Genomic DNA, 19,156 nt, shown 5'->3' with positions numbered 1-19,156 from the left:
ACGTTAAGCTAGTTTATGCTTAAACTCAAATTTGATAGCATCTAAATAACAAAAGTCATATAGATACATAAATTAGAATGACTTTCAAATAATTTTCATACTAATAAATATAATAAAAGGAAAATGTTTAAACCTGCCATTTCCGCCTCACAATGTATTTTCTAAGATTTCTTGTGTTTAATGGAGTCGCTTTTTTATTTTCTTTTTCAACACATTTAAGCCATTTGTGATCAAGTGCATCATTACAATCAAATCGACGTCTATGAATAAATAAAAAACATTAGTGGAAGGTTATACTAATAAAACATTTTAATATTATTTACAATTTATTGTTACATACAGGCTGCTATAACTTAAACTGAAGAGGCTGCTTTAAACTAAAACTGACTACTTTTAGGATGCTTCTTCGTCAAAGCATAAAAGTTATCAAAAAAATATGTTAACTTATTGCAAAAAAAAAAAAATTCCAGCCAGTAATTAGCTTCATTGTGCTTGTTTCTATTTTCTTGGTATGTTGACTCTTAAAACTTCATTTATTGCAACAAGTAGTTACTTACTTCATTTCAATAACAAGAAGTTTCTCTATAAAGTCTTTTGCTTCCTCGCTTATCTGATCAAACGACGGGTCATCGAAATCCCAATAACCGCTAGTTATATTCGTGTATGTTTCCTGGTCGCACTCCCCTGCAAACGGGGAAAGCCCTGATAACCTGCGAAAGTTCGTTGTCATGGTGATTTGTTGTCAAATTGGTTTCTTTTATTAAATTATGCTAAACAGTAGTAAGATCGTTGAATAAATAAACAATTTAAAAATTTATAATAAAGAGTAAGAGTACTAAAAACAAATGATTTTGTTTTCAACAAAGTTATTGCTAGTAATATAACAGAAAAACAAAGTTTTAAGATGAATAATTTTTAATAAGTCGGTATTTTAAAAATTATCTAGTTTAAGTTAAAAACCAAGTTTGTACGAAGTAGATGAAATTATACGGTTTCATTATATATTTCACATTTAAAATTGCTTAAGTTTCAAGTAAACTAATAAGCTAATAGTTCAAAATAACTAACAGTATGTAACAAATAACACCCAGGCTCCACATATCTGTGGCAAAACTTATGGGTTCATAATTGACTATTTCAGGGGCCACAAACTCTGGGGTTCCCATCAAAATCTGTATAAAATATATAAATAAATACTGGTATTAATGAATGTCTAGTAAGTTGTAAAATAAAAGAATGGTGAACTTTGAGTATAAAAGTTTAATTTAACAAGAATTATGTATACAAATTCAAAACCTAAATTTGTTTATTCAGCTTAGTATATTTTGTTTATTGAACAATAAAAACGCGTTCAAAAAGTATAGTCTAAGGACCTGGTGTACGAAAAAACCTTTCGGTTACCGAGTCGTACACCACATATAGCTATTAATTTCATAACAAAAATTATACATGGTTTTAAAAGATGGAAAACTTTTAATAAAATATTTGCTTTATTTTTCTTTAATACAACGTAAATTATTAGCTAACACAGCAAGTAAAACCGACTTAACTTTCACAGTACATTTAGCAAACTAGTCAAACATATGTTTTTTTTAATTTATCTAGGCAAACTAACTTTTGTTTCTTTTTCAGGGTTGTAGATTCTTGCCAGACCAAAATCGATTATTTTTATATCTGTTCCCGTTTTGTTCACGCATAAAATGTTTTCGGGTTTTAAATCCAAATGTATGACCTGTGTAATAAAACAATAAACAAAAAATAACTCTCAGTCTTGACTTTATTATTTAGCAAACATTTGTTTAAAAGTATTTTATAAGCTATAAGAATCGTATAGATGTAAAATTTAGATAATTTTGCAGGGTGTTAAAATGGTTATGGGAAAAAGTATGATTGACTTAATCAATTACCAGTTTAAAGGTATATTTAAAATTCTTTACAATGTATAAAATTGAAAAATTCGAAACAAAGGTTTTCACAAACATTGTTTTTGTGCATAAACCCGACTCCTTGGCAGATTTGCAAGATAATTTTTCCACAAATTTTCTCCGTCAACTCGAAAGATTCATCAACTACTCTTTCAAACAATTCACCCCCGCTGATGCTGAAACATTATTGGTTGTTTTAGTTAGTACTGTAATATTGTTAATTGGTGTAGCTAGTACTAATTTTTTGTTGGTTGATTTGGCTAGTATTACCAGGTAACTGAAAATTTTAGCAAATCTACTGTAAATAGTTTTAAGATTATATCATTGTTTAGTTTTATATAGAAATAGTGTTTCCCAATTCTAAGAGCACAAGTAAAGTAAAGTATTCAAAACCAAGGTCACTGTTGAACAATAAGATCCACTAATTTAGAATACTTTTAACATCAACCAAAAAACTGCTACAAAAAATGAAGTAGTTTACATAATAATATCACATTAAAACTACCCACCATTCCATGACCATGGTGATCTCCCTTCCAACTTTGAATGCTTCCAACAACAGAACAAGTCTGGGGTGTCTCAGCAAATTCATTATTTGCATCTCCCGCTCAATCGACATCCGGTCGTTCAGCTTCAGTGATTTCATTATTTTTGCCGCGAAATATTTATCGCTCTGTTTGCTACGGACTTTGTGGACTTTGCCGAATCTGCCCCTGATGAATTATCGATTTATAAACGTTTTGGTATTCAATGCAAAATTAATGCCTTTTTAATCTAAAAAAAACTATCTTTGTTGTATTGCTTACTTATAAAAATGTAAATTTAAAGTTTTTAAAAAGCTGTTCAACACTTTTAAATTTGTAAATTATATTTTTATAAAGCTTCACATAGCATTTTTGATACACTTAAATTTGTTGTAAAAAGGCTAATAACTATATTAATAACAACTTACTGTCCTAGCCTTTCTAGTACTTCATATTCATCTAAGAAGTTTTTGTTTTCTTGAAGTTTAACTTCGTTTGTGTGACCTGTAAAGACAAAACATAGCTCAAAAACTTACACTAAATAAATTAAAAAAAATATTCGAGGATTAAAAAGTTTTGATTTATTTAACTTAAAAACAACTAACCATTGGTATTTTTAGGTTCTTTTTCTATAACAGCAGTATTTTTTGGAGTTAAGCTGTTTCTTTTCTTATTCAGAAGAATACTTTTGTTGTTTTTATTATGATTACTAATACCGTTGCTGTTTTTAGTAGCTGTGTTGTGACTCTTTTTGTTGTTGTTGACACCATTTTTCTTTAGAACTTCTACTTTCGGTTCTGCTTTTCGAGGCTTCAATTCAACTTTAGTGTTTACTAAAGTTTTAGTTTGGTTTACCTTTGAAGTTTTCAAAGAAACAATTTTTTCTTTCGAAGTTAAATCTGTTTTACCTTTTGATATACTGGTTAAAAAATTATGATTGTTATTTGGCATGGTTGTATTTTTCACCACCGCCTTTTGAGCTTGTTTCTGGGCGACTAAAGATGTTTTACTTGCAAATTTATTATTCAGTGTAATTTGTTTCTGTGTTTTAACCGGCTCATCAGTAATTTTTGATTTAGTTACTTCAACACTACTACCATTTAGTGCTTTATCAATGACTTTTGTTCCATTACCTTTACTTTTTATATCGTTATTAGATTTGAAACTTGATTTTTCTTCAAGACTAGCTTTTAACTTTGCTTGTTTCTGCATTTTAGTCGAGCTGCCATTATTTTCTACTTTTTTTGTTGTTACTTCTATGTTGTTGCTGATATTTTTTGTTCCGTTTTCTCCACTTTTCACAATTCTAACTCTGTCAGACTGTTCACTCGGTTCCGATTTGCAGCTTCTTGTTTTTGCCACAACTCTGAAATTTTTTTCATTTACCAAAACTTAATTTGTAATAATGTTTTTATCTAATTAAGAGTTTTTAGCCCAATATCGAACTATGTTTAGTTTTTACATTAAGAAAATGTACTACATCAAATTCGAACACAGTCAATTATATTTAACTAAGAAGAATTTCATGCACACGCGAGACAACTTAGACAACTTTTGACAAAGTAAAGTTCTTATTTTCATCTTTATACAATTTTAAAGAAAAAAAGTTGATCAAAGATATAAATACAGCTTTAATAGTTTGCTTTTTGATATATTGAAACGCAAGTATATTGGGCACACCAAAAAATGACTACAAATTTTTGGCATCTAAAAGCTAACAACATTGCTTATATTGCGTCACTCAACTAATATAATCGACCAAAAAGTATATAAACAATCGTTTTAAATCAAATATAAACAACATTTCAAAACATTTACCTGAAATAATATTCAATATTTTCTTGTAAGTTCTTCACAGTGTAGCTTGTAGCTATAGTTGAAGCTATATTTATCCAATTATCCTCTCCAACCTTGAATATTTACATTATTATTAAAATAATTCAAACAGATAATTTTATTTTAAGTCAATATAAACAAAAAAGTTTAAATAGAAGTTAATTGCTTATACAGTGTAAATTTTTTTTTTAGTTTTTAGCGCTCTAAAATATCAACATTTTGACAAAAGTTTGTTTCACTTTCAAAAAACTTCCCAAAATTTAACGAAAGCTTATAAAAACATTATAAAGTAATTTAATTAAAAATACGATGTCCACAGTCAATCATAAGCTTTAAAATAATTTAAAATTTAATTTGAAGTGCTTATGTGGACGTAGAAAGGGTAACTTTATACTAATTGGTTAAATTTTCCTTTGAAGTTTTAGAGTTTTATGGAAAAAATTGCACATTATTTAGTTTCGCTAAGTTAAAAAGTGCTTTAGTGAAATTACGAAAAAATAGATAAAACTCATGATGAAAAGTTGTTGGAAAACATAAATAGGAGAAATATTTTCACTGTAAAATAAAAATTGATAAGCGACTTTGCTGGAAAAAACTATTATCAAAATAAATTACCGAGTAATCTTCGATTTTCAGTTGCTGCACGTTGTACTCACACAGGAATCCCTGAAACCTCTGAAGATTCCACTTCAATCTGACGCTCCTCTGCTTCTCTGAAACGTACACGGAAGGCTTGCAGGGAGGCTTCAAACCTTCAGTGGTAACTGTAAGAAATTTGACTAAAAATTTCACATTTATCAGTATATTGCTTGTTTCGTAATTTTTTTTAAATGTATTTTTAGAAGGTGTTTTTAAAGGTTTAAAGGGTATGGTAGATGATTTCGATTTAAATTTTATTAGTAATTTTTTATCATAATTGCATTAATCTTTTTTTAGCACTGTATTATTCACTTAAAAAAAAAAAACTTACATCAATATTTACGAGCTAAAGTTAATTATTTTAAAGTCTACTGATGATAATTTGTTATAGCACAACTTTCAAAATAACTTGTTTACATCCAACCTTTACTGCGAGAAAACGGTTTCGAGCTTGAGCTTTTGGTTTTATTTTCTACTTTAGGTCGAATATTGTTCGATTTTTTAATTTCAGATGGTTTTTGCACGTTTATTTCATTTTTCATAACTGGTTTTGTGCTTTTAAGATTGATACTTACTTGAGATACAATCTTTTTATCTGAAAAATCAAACAATTTTTTTCCAAATAGCTATACTAATTTTTTTTAACGATTGACTATATATGCAGAAGCCTTTAAGTAGTTTTGTCATTGTTATGCTACAGTTTTAAGTAATGAAATAGCAACGAAGTTAAAGTTTAACATTTATTGTAAACGTTATGTTTTTAATTAAGTCTTTTTTTTAAGAAAAGTTCTTTGTAAAAAACAACAATAAAGAACAAAACCTCAGTAGTTTTACGATATAAACGATTTACAAGTTTCGACTAAATCAAAAAACAACAGCGTTATAAAATAAGTTCTTTGAAGTGGGTTTAAGATACGTATAAATTTACTGAGAATTGTTCAACAGCTTTGCTTTTAATTTAAATTTTTCAAATGTTTTAAAAAGACAAAAATCTCATTAAAATTGTTTGATGTTTATGCTTTTATTTAGAGTATATACATAATTAATTTTTTTTATTTAGAAACTAGTTAATTGTTGTTTAATGATAATTAAATTCATATTTTATAAAGTGGTTTTAGATATCTAAGGTCTAAGTTGTAAATTTTGATTAATAAGTTTATATATAAGAAACGAAACTAATTAAATATTGAAAATGTAATGTTTGAGTTTATTATAAACTACCGTTTTCACTTTTCGTCTCAGGACTTTGGCTTCTAACTTCCGAAGAGTTTATTTCAGGCTGGTTTTTATCCAATTTTTCACTTTTGTCAAGTATCTTTTTCGCTAAAATCATTAAACTAAATAAATTCAAGGAACTATTTAAATTAGTTTTAATGGTAGAGACTTTTCTAAATACGTGATTACTAGGGATTATATGTCGAATTTACAGATTACTGACAAGATTAGATAAGCTTTTGCACGATTTTAAAAACATTCAACTGACTTTTCAAGTTAGTATTTTTTTACAAATATCAAGGCTATATGAAAGTTTTAAAGGCAGACCCAATACAAATATTTTACTTTAAATAACTACAGTTTTAGATAACTAAAGTTTGCTATAAACACTGATAGCTTGAAAATTAAATTTTACTTGTAATTTTGTTTTTGTTTTCAGCCCACAACTGTAAACAATTGTTATTGGTTTTACTTAAATATTAAAAGTTTTCAAAATAAGTTTCATAATATAATTCATAACTTTTATATGCTCAATTGTTATTTAACAAGTTGTTTTTAAGGTATTTGTAAAAACGGTACTTTTTTTATAAATGTTTCAAGTATGGATAAATCATAATTGATAAACGTAAAAAGTAAAAAAAGAAGCTAATTGAAAACTTTTTAGTAGGCACCCTTTTTTTTAAACAATGTATTTAAAAACTTACACTAAATTTTAGTACTTTTTGTTTAAAACTAGCAATATTTTACTTTGAATAAAGGTTTTAAATTAAATTAATATAATTTTATTTAAATTTTTGTAGTTTTACCACTTGTTTTAATTAAGTTTTATTCACTTTTTTTCCGTAACATTTGAAACTTTTTTTGTTAGTGTCTTATATCAAAGTAAGATAGTTTTATTACAAGTATATTTACAGAACTTTTACTAAAGAGCTTGATAAAAAATGGTTTAAAATGAAATTTATTAGTTATACAATATGTTAAAATAAGTTATTTATTAAAATATCTATCAAATTGTAAAATAAGTCTGAGCTATAGCTTTTCATTTTCTAACACTTTGGACACACAGTCCGTAAAGTAAAACTTAGAACATTGCGATGATATAGCGAAATTAATTTCATAAAAAGTAAGCTTATTTTAAGTATGATATTTGTAGTTAACTTGTATTTATAATATTCTGAACAGCCTAAAGACTTTAACAAGTAATAAAAAGAGAGTGGAAAAGATTTAATTCAAATTCTAAAACTGATCATTATATCTGTTTTATACAAATTTAGTCGTATAAAACTGTTTGTTTTGACAGGAATACCAACGATAAAAAATGCATGTCTCAAAGGTTATTCTTCGTTTTATAAAATTATTGTTATCGAATTTAACTTGGTTAGCTTTAGTTAACGTTGTACTCTTATACCTTTGACTTTTTTTTCTTTTTTTACAGTTTTGTATAGTGTTGGTTAAAAAAAACAAATAAATTTTTTGGTAGTGTAGCTTTATTTTGGTTTTTCTAAAGAAAAAGAATTAAACTGTTTTACATTATAATCTCTTACTTTTTTTTCTAACGTTTGTTAACTTCTAAAAATATTAAACAAGCAATTAAATCTTTTCGTGTACGATTTAGTTTTATTTTAAATTTTTAAACTTAGTTTATAAACCATTAAATTAATATAATGATACCTAAAATTTTATAGATAAAATACGTACCAACTAGAAATGCCTTTAAGTTCATAAACTTATAACTTTTTGACATTTCATTAAAGTGTTACTTAAAACCCAAACTTAAGAGCATGTTTGATAAAAACAACATTAACAAAATTTTTTACGAGACTTATTATCTAAGTATAACTTGCACAAATACGTGATGTAAAAGTACAACAAATTCTAAAGAATTAGTTTAAAGTTTAAAAATTTTTGCTAATAAACTTATGTAAAGTCTAGCTTGTCTTGCTACTTAGTACAACATAATAAAAATTGTTTACTATATTTTAAAACCACTTTGTAACTAAAAATTTAGCACTATCTTTTTTATTAAAACTTTAAAGTTTGTACAATTACTAAATTAACTACAATACAAACTTTGTTAAAATATAATTTTAAAAACTGTGGTGCAAAACTAGTATTTACAGTAGTACTATATTAAAAAGTTAGTTTTTCTACAATGTTAATTTCATACAACATACTATATTACACCGTAGCTACTAATAATCCACCACACTCTTAAAATTACAAACTATCAGTATTAAGTAAATAAAAAACACAATTGTTTGTATGTTTGTTTTATTTTGTAGTGATTCAAAGCGTTGCACAAGCGAAAAGTCTTGCAGGTTGTGAAAGGTACTCAAGGCTTTTATCACCAACTTTTAAATTTTATTAGCGTCGGCGGGTCGTTAATAAGGTATTTGCGATAAAACAAACAATAAACCTACGCACATGAAACCACTAACAACTGCTTTACGTATAATAAGTCTTTGTAAAAAATGTAAGACGTTAGATATAATGTTTTTTCGAAAATAAATTTTTAATGTTTGTATAATATTGTTTGTAGTAGCAGAATAAACATAAAAAATAAGGAGCACTTTAAATGAGTAATAAATATAAGTTTTTTTGTTAAAAAACTAAAAACAAGTTAACAACTTTCAATAAAGCAAATATAAAGTCAATATAATTATTGCTTACAAAAGTTATGTACATATATACATTTTTAATATAAGTCGTTTAAAGAAAAAATATTTAATATTTATTCACTTTATAAACTTACTTAGAAAACCAGCAATCAAAAAAATACGAAATTAAAATGTTTTATATAATCAACAATAATAAAGAACACAATTATTTTAAAAACGTAATCTTTGAATACTGCAAAAAAAAATATGTACGAAAAATAAAATAAAAATGCATAAAAAAGCTGCCAATAACATTTATTTTAGTTCAAAATAAAATTTAAATCTTTGATTAAATAAAAAGTTGATATTTTTTGTATTGAATAGGCAATTTTTAGCGTTAAAATAAAAAGCAAGATGACTTTAACTAGAATTTAATTTGCTATTTACAACATTGTTTTTAAAACAAATAAAACATAAAAAAGAAGTTAGCAAAAACAAAATTCAAATAAATTAAACAAAAAAAAGTTCAACAAAAGTTTTAAACGCATGGTGTCCTAATAGCTACGGTGTAACAAAAGTTTATTATGACGTCACATTATCAGCACTCACCCTCTTCTGCCTGTTGGTCGTCAGGGGGGCAGCAAACGGTAACCATGGACGACGTCACAGCTGACCCGTGTTTGTTGGTTGCCATGCAAACGTACCTACCCTCGTCGTCTGCGAAGCTCTCGTTCACCGCAAGCGAGCATATTCCGTCTGAAATAGTTTGTTTGGTAATATCTTGTAATCTTTTAAAATCGTAATAATTTTTAAACTTAACAGAATGTAATCTAGTCTTCATTTTAAGGTGAATAACCATGGTTAATTTTCTTTTAAGTTACCAATAGTTGTTTTTCATATATAGTATAAAAAATAATTAAACTAGATACATATCAAACAAAATTTTATACTCAATAGTAAACATACTTAATAAGTTTCTCGACAGTTCATATATGTAAGTCGAATGATGACAATAAAACAAACTTTTGTTCTCGATGATGAACTCTTCATCGTTTTCAAGGTCAACATCTTCTTCTCCTTCTAAAAACCACTTAACTTCAGGAGTGGGATCCCCTTCGACGACGCAGATCAGTTCGAACGCTTTACCGTCTTCTACCTGTTGTATTTTGATTTAAAATTGTTACCTTCATTGAAAAGGAAACAAAGAATGTTTAAAAATTCGAAGCACTTATCGCTCTCTCTCTACTTATAAGTCTAAAGTTTTTTTATTATAATATTTATTTCAGACTTATAATAATTTTTATATATTTTAATCATTTATATTGAAAAATAATTTGTACTCTTTTTTATATTAAACTACAGCCTGATAATGAATTTTGAAAGAGTATAAACTTTTAATTGCTTATTGTATTTCTTTCGGAAAAATTGTCGTTTTGAAAATAAAAAACTGGTTGTTTACGAATAACTTAAAATTTTGGCTCAGTCTTTTAACATGTTTAATTGTAACAAAGTATTAAGTAATACTTACTATATTTTACATTATACTCTCAAGATATTTGGTTAAATGTTCTTTCAAACTAAAGTAAAAAGTCATGAAGTCAAATCTAACTAGACCAATTGCACAACTTTCTTACTTAGTTTGTTTTTTTAAGTTTTTTTTTTTGCTGTACTAAACTCAACAAAAAAGTTCAACTAAGTTTGTATATAATATAAACATTCAAAGTTTTTATACTCTCTTGCTGTTTTAAATTGAGCTTAAACAAAACATCATAATTTTCACGCTCAAAATTACATTAAAAACTTATTTCTACGAGAAAATGTTGCTATGCTAGAAATTTAGCGTGAAATAAGTTTTAAAGTATTTTAATTATTAGTTCGTTTACAAATCCATGCATAAACAAACCTTTTATGAAACTTTATTTTAATATAAGACGACAAAAGATAAAACTGAAACTTTATCATTAAAAATAAAATATATTTATAATCTGAAAACAACACAAGAGAAAAATAATTTTACTTCATAAACAATTTCTACTCAAAACTTTATGTTTTTTGTAACATGAAATGCAAATAACATTTATATATATTTCAACTTATTAAATTTTTAAACTAATTTATTTAATCATTATAAACATTATTTTGAAAAAAAAAACATACAGTAAAATCGAAATTTATTTTCAACAACATTTTACTTTTATGAAACGCAATTACCTTAACATCTTTCAACTGCTGGGTGAACTCGGGTTTGAAGTTTTCCTCCATGAACACCTCCTCCTGCTCAACCTGATTCTTCACGGGAACCTTCACCTCCTTCCCCCTCGACCTCCTGGTTGCAACCAGGTTGTTGTTGCTCGTCAGCTCACTCTTCTTCAGCGTCCCCTTCAAACTCGACTGATCCTGCTGATCCTCGGAGCTGCTCTTCTTTGACTGAAGCACCTCTCTGAAGTCAACTTGCTCCACCTTGCGCGTCTGTTGGTTGAAATATTAAGTATGTGAACAAAATAATACATAGCAAAAAAATATATACAATTTCGTGTTTTTTTTTTCATCTCGTAATAAGAGCACTCTGCAAAAAACCTACTGGCTGAGCTTAATAATTTTATTTGTAACAAACTTAGCTTCTTTAGAACCGTTTCTTTTATTGAGTTTTATTTTAATTGTTAAATATATAGTTTATCAATATAAACTATTTTTCCTCACCTTTACGACTTCTTCATCGTACTCTTTAGTTTTCACGTTCTTCTTTATCGCCTGATTCCTGAAATCCACCTGTTTTTATATTGCACATTTAACTTATACATATTTTACTTTAAACCCTGTTGAGCATACCTGCTTCGGTTCGTGCTTCTTCAGATGTTCCTGATCCTGCAGCTTGGTTTGCACGTTCAACTTGGTCAGAGCCTCCTCCCTGAAGTCCTGCTGATCCGGCTGCTTGCTCTTCAGATCCTCCTCAACGATCGCTTTCGTGTCTAGAAGAAAGTTTTGTTGGACTATTTGTTTCATTAGATGTTTGCATAAAGTTTGATCAAACTAGTACAAACTTTACACGCAGATTTTGATTACTATTACTAGAAGTTACTTTAAGCAAATTTTGATTAAAAAATAAATAGTGAAGTTTGGGCATTCAACTTATATTTATTTTGAAAAATTAAAATAAAAACAGGCAAACCACTGTACTTGTTACTGAAAAGATTTTTTACTTGTAGTTTTGTTTTATTGATCATATGCAGATTTTTTTCAAAGTCTTGTGAAGTTTGGACGGTAGATAAATATATAATAAAAAGTTTATATAAATACTACTCTAGCACACTCGTAATTAAAATAACTTAAGATAGTTAAAAAAATTTCACAGTCGATTTGATTTTTTCTAAATACATAAATGTATTTTAACAACTTTAATCAAATATAAAACACTTTGCTTTGTACTAACCAACTTTTCTCGTCAACGTAGCTGATCTGAAGTCAATTTGTTCTGCTTTCTTTTGTTTTATTTCGTCTTCTGTAAGTGCTTTTGTTTTAACTTGAGTGCTTAAAGCTTCTTTGTACATCAGTCCGGTTGTGTCTCTGTAAAAAATTTGATCACTTCAATAAGTTGTTACATTAGTAAGATTGAGCAGTAACTTTACTAGTTATACTCTTTGAACCTTAACAAAAAAGAAATGGAATATAGAGTAAAACATATTTCTACAGTTTTAAAGTACTTCAAATTACTTTACAATTAAGTTGCAAAAAAGTCTTTTTATAACAAGAGTTGCTTGTAAGAACAAATAGCTGACCAATTGATTTATAAAATTCAAAATTTTAAGGTGAAAATCAGCTAAACGAAATGTTGTTTTAAAACTTTAAAAAGCTGGAAGTAAAATAAATTAATATTAATTTAACAATTTTATCAACAAACTTTTGATCATCGGAATCACTCTGTGACGACACAACAGCTTCTTGCTTCTCACTCGTCTTTCTCAACACCGACCTGAAATCCACGTCCTGATTGGACGATTGAGGAGGGGGTGAAGTTGGGGATTTCCCCGAAGAAGATTTTCTCAAAACGTTCCTGAAATCCGTTTGCGCTTCCTGCTTCTTCGAGTTGTCCACTATGAGGGAGACAGTGCAAGTGACACTTCCCAGTATGTTGCTGTGAAAAAAACATATAAATACTAGATGTACAGTTGACATGTTTTTAATTAAATATAAAATTCTAAAAGTAAAGTGATGGATGGTACTTTATTAAGTAAAACAACCATATCAACTTACATTTATTGAAACACAAAAAAAAATTAGTTTTTTAGTTAGATAAAACTTTAATTTAAATGCTTTATTTTCTGAAACATTCTACATTATAATTATACTAGAGTATACAATACATATAAATAAAAAAATGTGAAAAAAAACATATAAATACTAGATGTACAGTTGACATATCAACATAACATAAACCATATCAACTAACCTTTATTGAAACACAAAAAAAAGTTTTGGCGTTTTAACTAGAAAAAAGTTTAATCTAAACTCTTTTTTTTCTAAAACATTCTATATTATACTAAAGTATACAATAATAATAATATTTATTATACTAATTTTTTTTCTTATTATTACCTGCATTGCACGGCATATCTACCAGCATCTTCGGCTCTGACATTATTTATTTCCAATTTGTGAGTGTTGTTATTTTCGCTGGAACTTTTCTTGTAAACAACGTTTTCATCGAATTTTACTGGTTTGTTGCTGTGAAAGGAACATAAATTTATAATGATTTTGAGCTTAAATTTAAAACACTTCAATATTATATGGTTATATTCTATATTGAAAATAATTTAATGCAGTATTTTCAGTTATGTTATTTTAACGTAACTCTGTGGTATCCTTAAAAAACATAAACAAGTTGAGTAACATAATCGAGCTATACTTAAGCATATACTTTAATAATCAAACAAACTAACTTGAACAACCAGGAAACATCAGCTTCTGGGTCACTTTGAATTCTGCAGGAGAAAATGGCTTTTTCACCGATGTTGGCGGTAAAACTTCGCGGTTTTAACAAAAATTCCGGTGCGCTTCCGTCGATCTCTGTACAACATATAAATATTTTCGACGTGTTTTTTGTTCAACTAAGTTAAACCAAGAGCTTCCGTTGACTATTGAGAAAACAACAAGTTTTATAATGTTTCTTATATAAGTTTTATCTAAATCTATTGAATATATATAAAGACTTTAACTTTAACTTAAGCGGTTTAAAAGTAAATAAATCTAATATGATTATTACTACTACTTTTTAAGAAAACTTACAGTTAATTTTTATGTCTATTAGCTCTAAGCCAATGTAAAGTGTTCACTAAGGAAGAATATAGCTAAGAAGCAAACAGAATCTGTCTTACCGAAAATATTAAAAAAAGCTTAAAATAACAAACAAAACAAACAAACCTTCCACGGTGAGATGGCATGTGGACTTGACCCTTCCCGCTCTGTTCTCTACCTCGCACGTGTACTCGCCCGTGTCCTCAGGAAAAACTTCCCCTAACACGAGACTCCTCTCTTCCCCACGCGACACCCAGCGGAAATCCTCGTTCTCCTCCATCGGCTCTCCGTTGAACAACCACGTTGCCACTGGTGGCGGGTTTCCTGGATTTTTACTAGTTGAGTTTAAAGGTAATAACAAATGTAATGAGCTGCTAAATGGCTATATGATATAAATTTTAAGACTTTATTGAGAAAAAAAAAACTCTACAGCCACGTTGTCACTGGTAGCGGGTTTCATAAATTGGTGGATATTAGTATAAGATGCTCAGCTTTTACAGAAGTTAAAAGAAATAGTTTAAGGTCGCATTGGTAGTTTGTTTTTTTAATTTAAGAAAAGCATTGAACAAATTCTTAGGTTTTGATTATTTTTATGAATTTAAAAGATAAACTTTGGTTATAAATTTCAAGTTACATAAAAATACTATTTTCATTATTAAGAATTTTCTGTAAACAGTTTTTGGTATCGTACTGATGAAAATTTCATATCACTTATAATTCATTATTTAAGTTAAAAACCTTTAACTTTGATGGTCATTGTGTAATTTTTCATTCCGTCAGCAATTTTAGCGTCTTCTAATTCTTGTAGTAGCAGTGGTGGCGAATCTGATAATATTTTTTTATTAACTGAAGATATATTTTTAAAAAATCAAGTGAAACATTAGTCAATTTATGAACTTAAAAACTTGTACCCATCCGGGACATAGCTTGACCAAAAACTTAAATAAATTTATAATGTAAATGGATTACCGAAGAAACGCAAAAATATTACAGTGTTTATCTTTATTTAATTTTATTATACCAAACGTTTATAATTATTTTCAACAACAACACAGAGTTTGTTATGAGCAAACAAGCATACATGTAATAATCTGTTTAAACACAAACAAAAGTTTACGATGAAGAATAAATAAATTATGACAAACGTAACAAATGAATTTCATGTGAACAAATGTTTTTTATCAGTACATGAAAAATTTTGTGGCAAGCTCAGTCATCAAAAAGTGTGTTTGACCAGGCTTAAAAATGTCGGGTTAAAAGTCAACAAAAATGTTTGTTAATATATTGTCTGCAAACAAATTTTTCATCCAAGGTGATAAACAGACACTTTTGAAGAAAGCATCGAAATTTATGCGCAGTTTTGAACCAAACAACAATTTAATAATAAAAAACATTATTTATTAATAAACACTATAATAAATCTACTTGCTTTTAAATGTCAGTTCAATAAGCTGTTTGTTAATAAATTAAACTTTTATTTTCTATGTGTCAAAATTCAGACAACACTAATAAAAGCAAAGAACTTTGTTCACATTTTTAAAAAGTACCAAAACCTAATGAAGAAAATACTAATTAAAACGACACAGAAAAAGAGTTTTTTGTAAATGTTTATTTTTACAACAACTATTATTTTTTACCTTCTTCAGCTGAGCCGTTTGCGTGTCCATTTGTTTCTTCTGAAGCTGTAAGAAAATTAAAAAAATTAATATTGTTTGAAATAAATCTAAAAATAATTAGCTGTAAAAAAACATAAATTTTTAAAAAACTCATTAATAAATTATTATATCAACAAATTAATTTAATGAAAAAAACTGCACTTCAAGTTAACAACTAATAAAGTAAATACAAATAAACTTTTGAATATAAACATTTTTTACAATACTAAAGAATATAACACAATCTATTCAAACTATTTTATGACGCCACACTAACAGTCGACGGTGATCTTGCAGGAGCTGATGACGTGGTTGATGTGATTTTCAGCAACGCACGAGTATATGCCCTCGTCTTCAGGCAGCGAATCCTGCAGTATGAGTTCGAAACTTCCGTCTTCATCCTGCTTCATCTCTGCTGATTCGTCAACCGCCTCACCGTCCACAAGCCATCTCACCTGGTAGTGAGATTGAATTACAAATTATCAAATAATTGTTTGCAAAAAAAATAGTGATCAATCTATTTTCTATCTAATCCTATAAGAAATAGTATCAACATATGTTAGTGAAAGTTATCAAAATGGATTGGTTAGAAAAGAAGTTTAAGAAGCATCTGACCTGATAAATTTGTTGAGTTTTGTAATGAACTAAATAAAAAACTTAATGTAAAATATTATTAAAGTTCAATTAATATTCATTTTTTAAAGAAAACAGGTATGATAAGAGCTTTAAATTTAATAATAAAAAATGTTCCTTAAATATTTGCTATTTAATGAAGACTAGTAAATAAAATAAACATTCTCTAAATTCCTTAAATTTTTAGTTCAACAAAGTTCATATGTTCGCACCCGAATGATTTTATTTGTAGAAGATTTAACTGAGAAGTTGAACAATATCGAAAAAACTAAAGGCTTAAAGTTTTTTATAAACTAAATATTTGGCTGACATTATGATTGAAAAGGAAATATATACACACTTATAGTGATAAAATAGTAATATATTTGTAAAGGAATTACTAAATTACTTAAAATTTTATTTGTTTTTTTTTAATATAACAAATTTGTTACCATTTGAACTTTTTAAAGTTTCGTTTATTATTAAAAGAATAACAAATTGTTAATCAGTTGAGAACTTTCTATAACCATGCAATATTGAAATAAAGACTGTTTTGACCCATTTAAATTGTGATTTCGATTTTCTTAGTTTTAAATTAAGTTACTTTCCATTAAAAGCTGCCTAGAAAGTTAAATAGTAAATATTTAGTTTATTAACTTTTTTGTAAGTTTTAAAGCTTTGTTTAAAATATATAAAAATCTTTAGAAACATAAATTTTATATATTTTCGTAAACCTTTTCGATTTTAAAACAATTTACTTCAAACTAACTTCAGGTTTTGGATTTCCAGATATTTTACATTTCAGATGGATATCATCTCCCTTTTTCACTGTTGCATCTTTCAGTTGAACTTCAAATACTGGTTCTGACTGCTTTTCGTTTACTATAATTTATATTGTGTTTCAATGTTTGATTTTATTAGATTTTCTAACATTGGTCGTATAGTGTTAAGTGACGTTAAGCTGTATTCAAGTGGTGTGCGACTCGATAACCGAAAGGTTCCTTCTTACACCAGGTCTTAGGACCAGATACTTTGAGGGATTTTTTTATCGTCGTGCAATAAACATTACTAAAAAAATTATGAGTTTTGAACAAAATCTTGGTAAGAATAGTTTATTTTTTTATACTTGTTCAGTTTAGTGCCACTAACTGCTAAATTTAAAAAGATACTTTAAGTTGATAAAACAGCTAAAGCCAAAGTCGATTCTGTCAATAGTTTTAAGTTGTTAGTGATATTTAAATTAATCCAATTAATTAAACATTATTAGAAACCAGATAATTTTTTAAGCATATTTCCTATTTAACATGACAATCCAATTAACTTTAACCATTCACAACAATATTACGTCAAAAGCTATTTTTGTGATTTAACTTTCAAAGTTTAAGTATTCAAATAAAACAACAATAGACGTTGGGAACAAAAAAGTCAATTATACGAAGGAACAAGTTTAGAAATAAGTGTCGAATTATTAACTTTCAAAATATGTATAAATTAAGTTTAAAAAAGATAAGTATAGAATAATATTAAAATAACGCTGCAAGAGTTTTTCGCCAAAAACTTCATTCAGTTCTTTGCTAAAGTCAATAAACTGAAAAAAAATAAGAAAATTAGCTTAAAATCAAACGTACAATCACTATCGGGTAACTTAGTAAATGTACCAGCTACAGTAACTAAGTCGAACTACATAGTATAATTTTCTCACCATTAACAACGACACTGCATGAATTTTCTGCTTTTCCCTCCGAATTTTCGGCCACCAACGTGTACTTTCCTTGGTCCTCCCGCATACAATCCTCCAGCAGCAAGCTGGCCACCCCGTCCTTGTACGAGGTTTCTGTCTCCTCCAAGTTGAGAGGTTCTCCGTCCATGAGCCAGTACACCTTGGGTTCAGGAACTCCTTTCACTTTACATTGCAGCCTGTTTGTAGAATTTATTGAAAATATTGAAGTGCAAAATTATAAGTTCTATTGTGACGTTTTAATTAATTTATAGGTTAAAAAATTTATGAATCAGTCAAGTTTTCATTTTCTTATACTTTTTAAAGTACATATAAGTTGTTTCTTTTTTATAAAATATAAATCTCTTAAACACACCAACTTTATGTTAACTTAGAACTTTTTTTTTTATGTTTTAGTTCTGTTTAAAATCAGTACACAGATCTACTTTTACTTTAAAAAGTATCTAAGTAAGTAGTGAAAAGTAATGACTGCTATGTTTAGTACCCAAAACACTTCAAAGGATTACTCATTTTCAAACTGGTTTCAGTTTCTATTTTACATTCCATATTGAAATGTTGTTAATAGAAAAGTTGACACCAATTAATTAAAGTGAGTTTAAACAGGTTTTATGCTAACCAATCTCATACATTTCCAGCTGTCTTTTACAAAATTAAGTGTTTCTAAAACCCGGTTAAACTTTTTTACCTATTGATTGATTGTTCGAAAATATCTAAAAAAAGACTTTGCAAGGCTTATAGTCACCGCAAAAGCTTAAAGGTTATCTTTTATAGAATACTATGCTGTAATTATAAGATTTAAAAAGAATTTGTGATATCTTAAGTTAAATTATGCAGGATACTAGAAAAGGTTTATAAACAGTTCCAACATACATGACTATATAAAGTAAACTTAAATTGAAAAAAACTTAGTATAACCTTACCATAAAACTTTAAAACTAACATTTAAAAGCTTTAAGTAAAGCAAAGTTCACATTTCAAACCTTTTTAGTTTAATACTTTAAGTAAGATAGCTGATTTTACAAATACAAAGTAAAATTGTTTTTAACTTAGAGTTGTTTACGTGAAAAAATTTTTCAGGTCTAAAGTAGTACAAAAGAACAAAAGAAGGATATAAATAAAAACT

The 19,156-nt window shown here is 27.5% G+C and overlaps 1 protein-coding gene across 1 annotated transcript in view; it reads right to left on the bottom strand.

The window, feature by feature from the left end:
• LOC145844666 (myosin light chain kinase, smooth muscle-like) overlaps positions 1-19,156 on the bottom strand; it is a 47,416-nt gene that overhangs the window by 2,673 nt on the left and 25,587 nt on the right. Inside the window, exons 15-41 of the mRNA XM_082952074.1 lie at positions 17,998-18,212; positions 17,065-17,177; positions 15,961-16,138; positions 15,666-15,710; positions 14,767-14,853; positions 14,155-14,352; positions 13,674-13,800; positions 13,330-13,458; positions 12,635-12,868; positions 12,167-12,300; positions 11,566-11,705; positions 11,437-11,505; positions 10,948-11,205; positions 9,760-9,892; positions 9,346-9,492; positions 6,146-6,247; positions 5,349-5,519; positions 4,901-5,049; positions 4,268-4,359; positions 3,055-3,815; positions 2,878-2,953; positions 2,435-2,638; positions 1,981-2,101; positions 1,616-1,732; positions 1,069-1,172; positions 558-710; positions 134-260 (exon numbers count right to left, since the gene is read on the bottom strand). Of these exons, the coding sequence (XP_082808200.1) occupies positions 134-260; positions 558-710; positions 1,069-1,172; positions 1,616-1,732; positions 1,981-2,101; positions 2,435-2,638; positions 2,878-2,953; positions 3,055-3,815; positions 4,268-4,359; positions 4,901-5,049; positions 5,349-5,519; positions 6,146-6,247; positions 9,346-9,492; positions 9,760-9,892; positions 10,948-11,205; positions 11,437-11,505; positions 11,566-11,705; positions 12,167-12,300; positions 12,635-12,868; positions 13,330-13,458; positions 13,674-13,800; positions 14,155-14,352; positions 14,767-14,853; positions 15,666-15,710; positions 15,961-16,138; positions 17,065-17,177; positions 17,998-18,212 (4,384 nt within the window). The remainder of the gene's footprint in view (positions 1-133; positions 261-557; positions 711-1,068; positions 1,173-1,615; positions 1,733-1,980; positions 2,102-2,434; positions 2,639-2,877; positions 2,954-3,054; positions 3,816-4,267; positions 4,360-4,900; positions 5,050-5,348; positions 5,520-6,145; positions 6,248-9,345; positions 9,493-9,759; positions 9,893-10,947; positions 11,206-11,436; positions 11,506-11,565; positions 11,706-12,166; positions 12,301-12,634; positions 12,869-13,329; positions 13,459-13,673; positions 13,801-14,154; positions 14,353-14,766; positions 14,854-15,665; positions 15,711-15,960; positions 16,139-17,064; positions 17,178-17,997; positions 18,213-19,156) is intronic.

Source organism: Thalia democratica, chromosome 9, assembly GCF_965202585.1.
Source record: "Thalia democratica chromosome 9, ktThaDemo2.hap1.1, whole genome shotgun sequence".
NCBI classification, from domain to species: domain Eukaryota; kingdom Metazoa; phylum Chordata; class Thaliacea; order Salpida; family Salpidae; genus Thalia; species Thalia democratica.
Note: the sequence above shows the minus strand (reverse complement) of the source record. Positions and strands in the feature narration are given on the sequence as shown.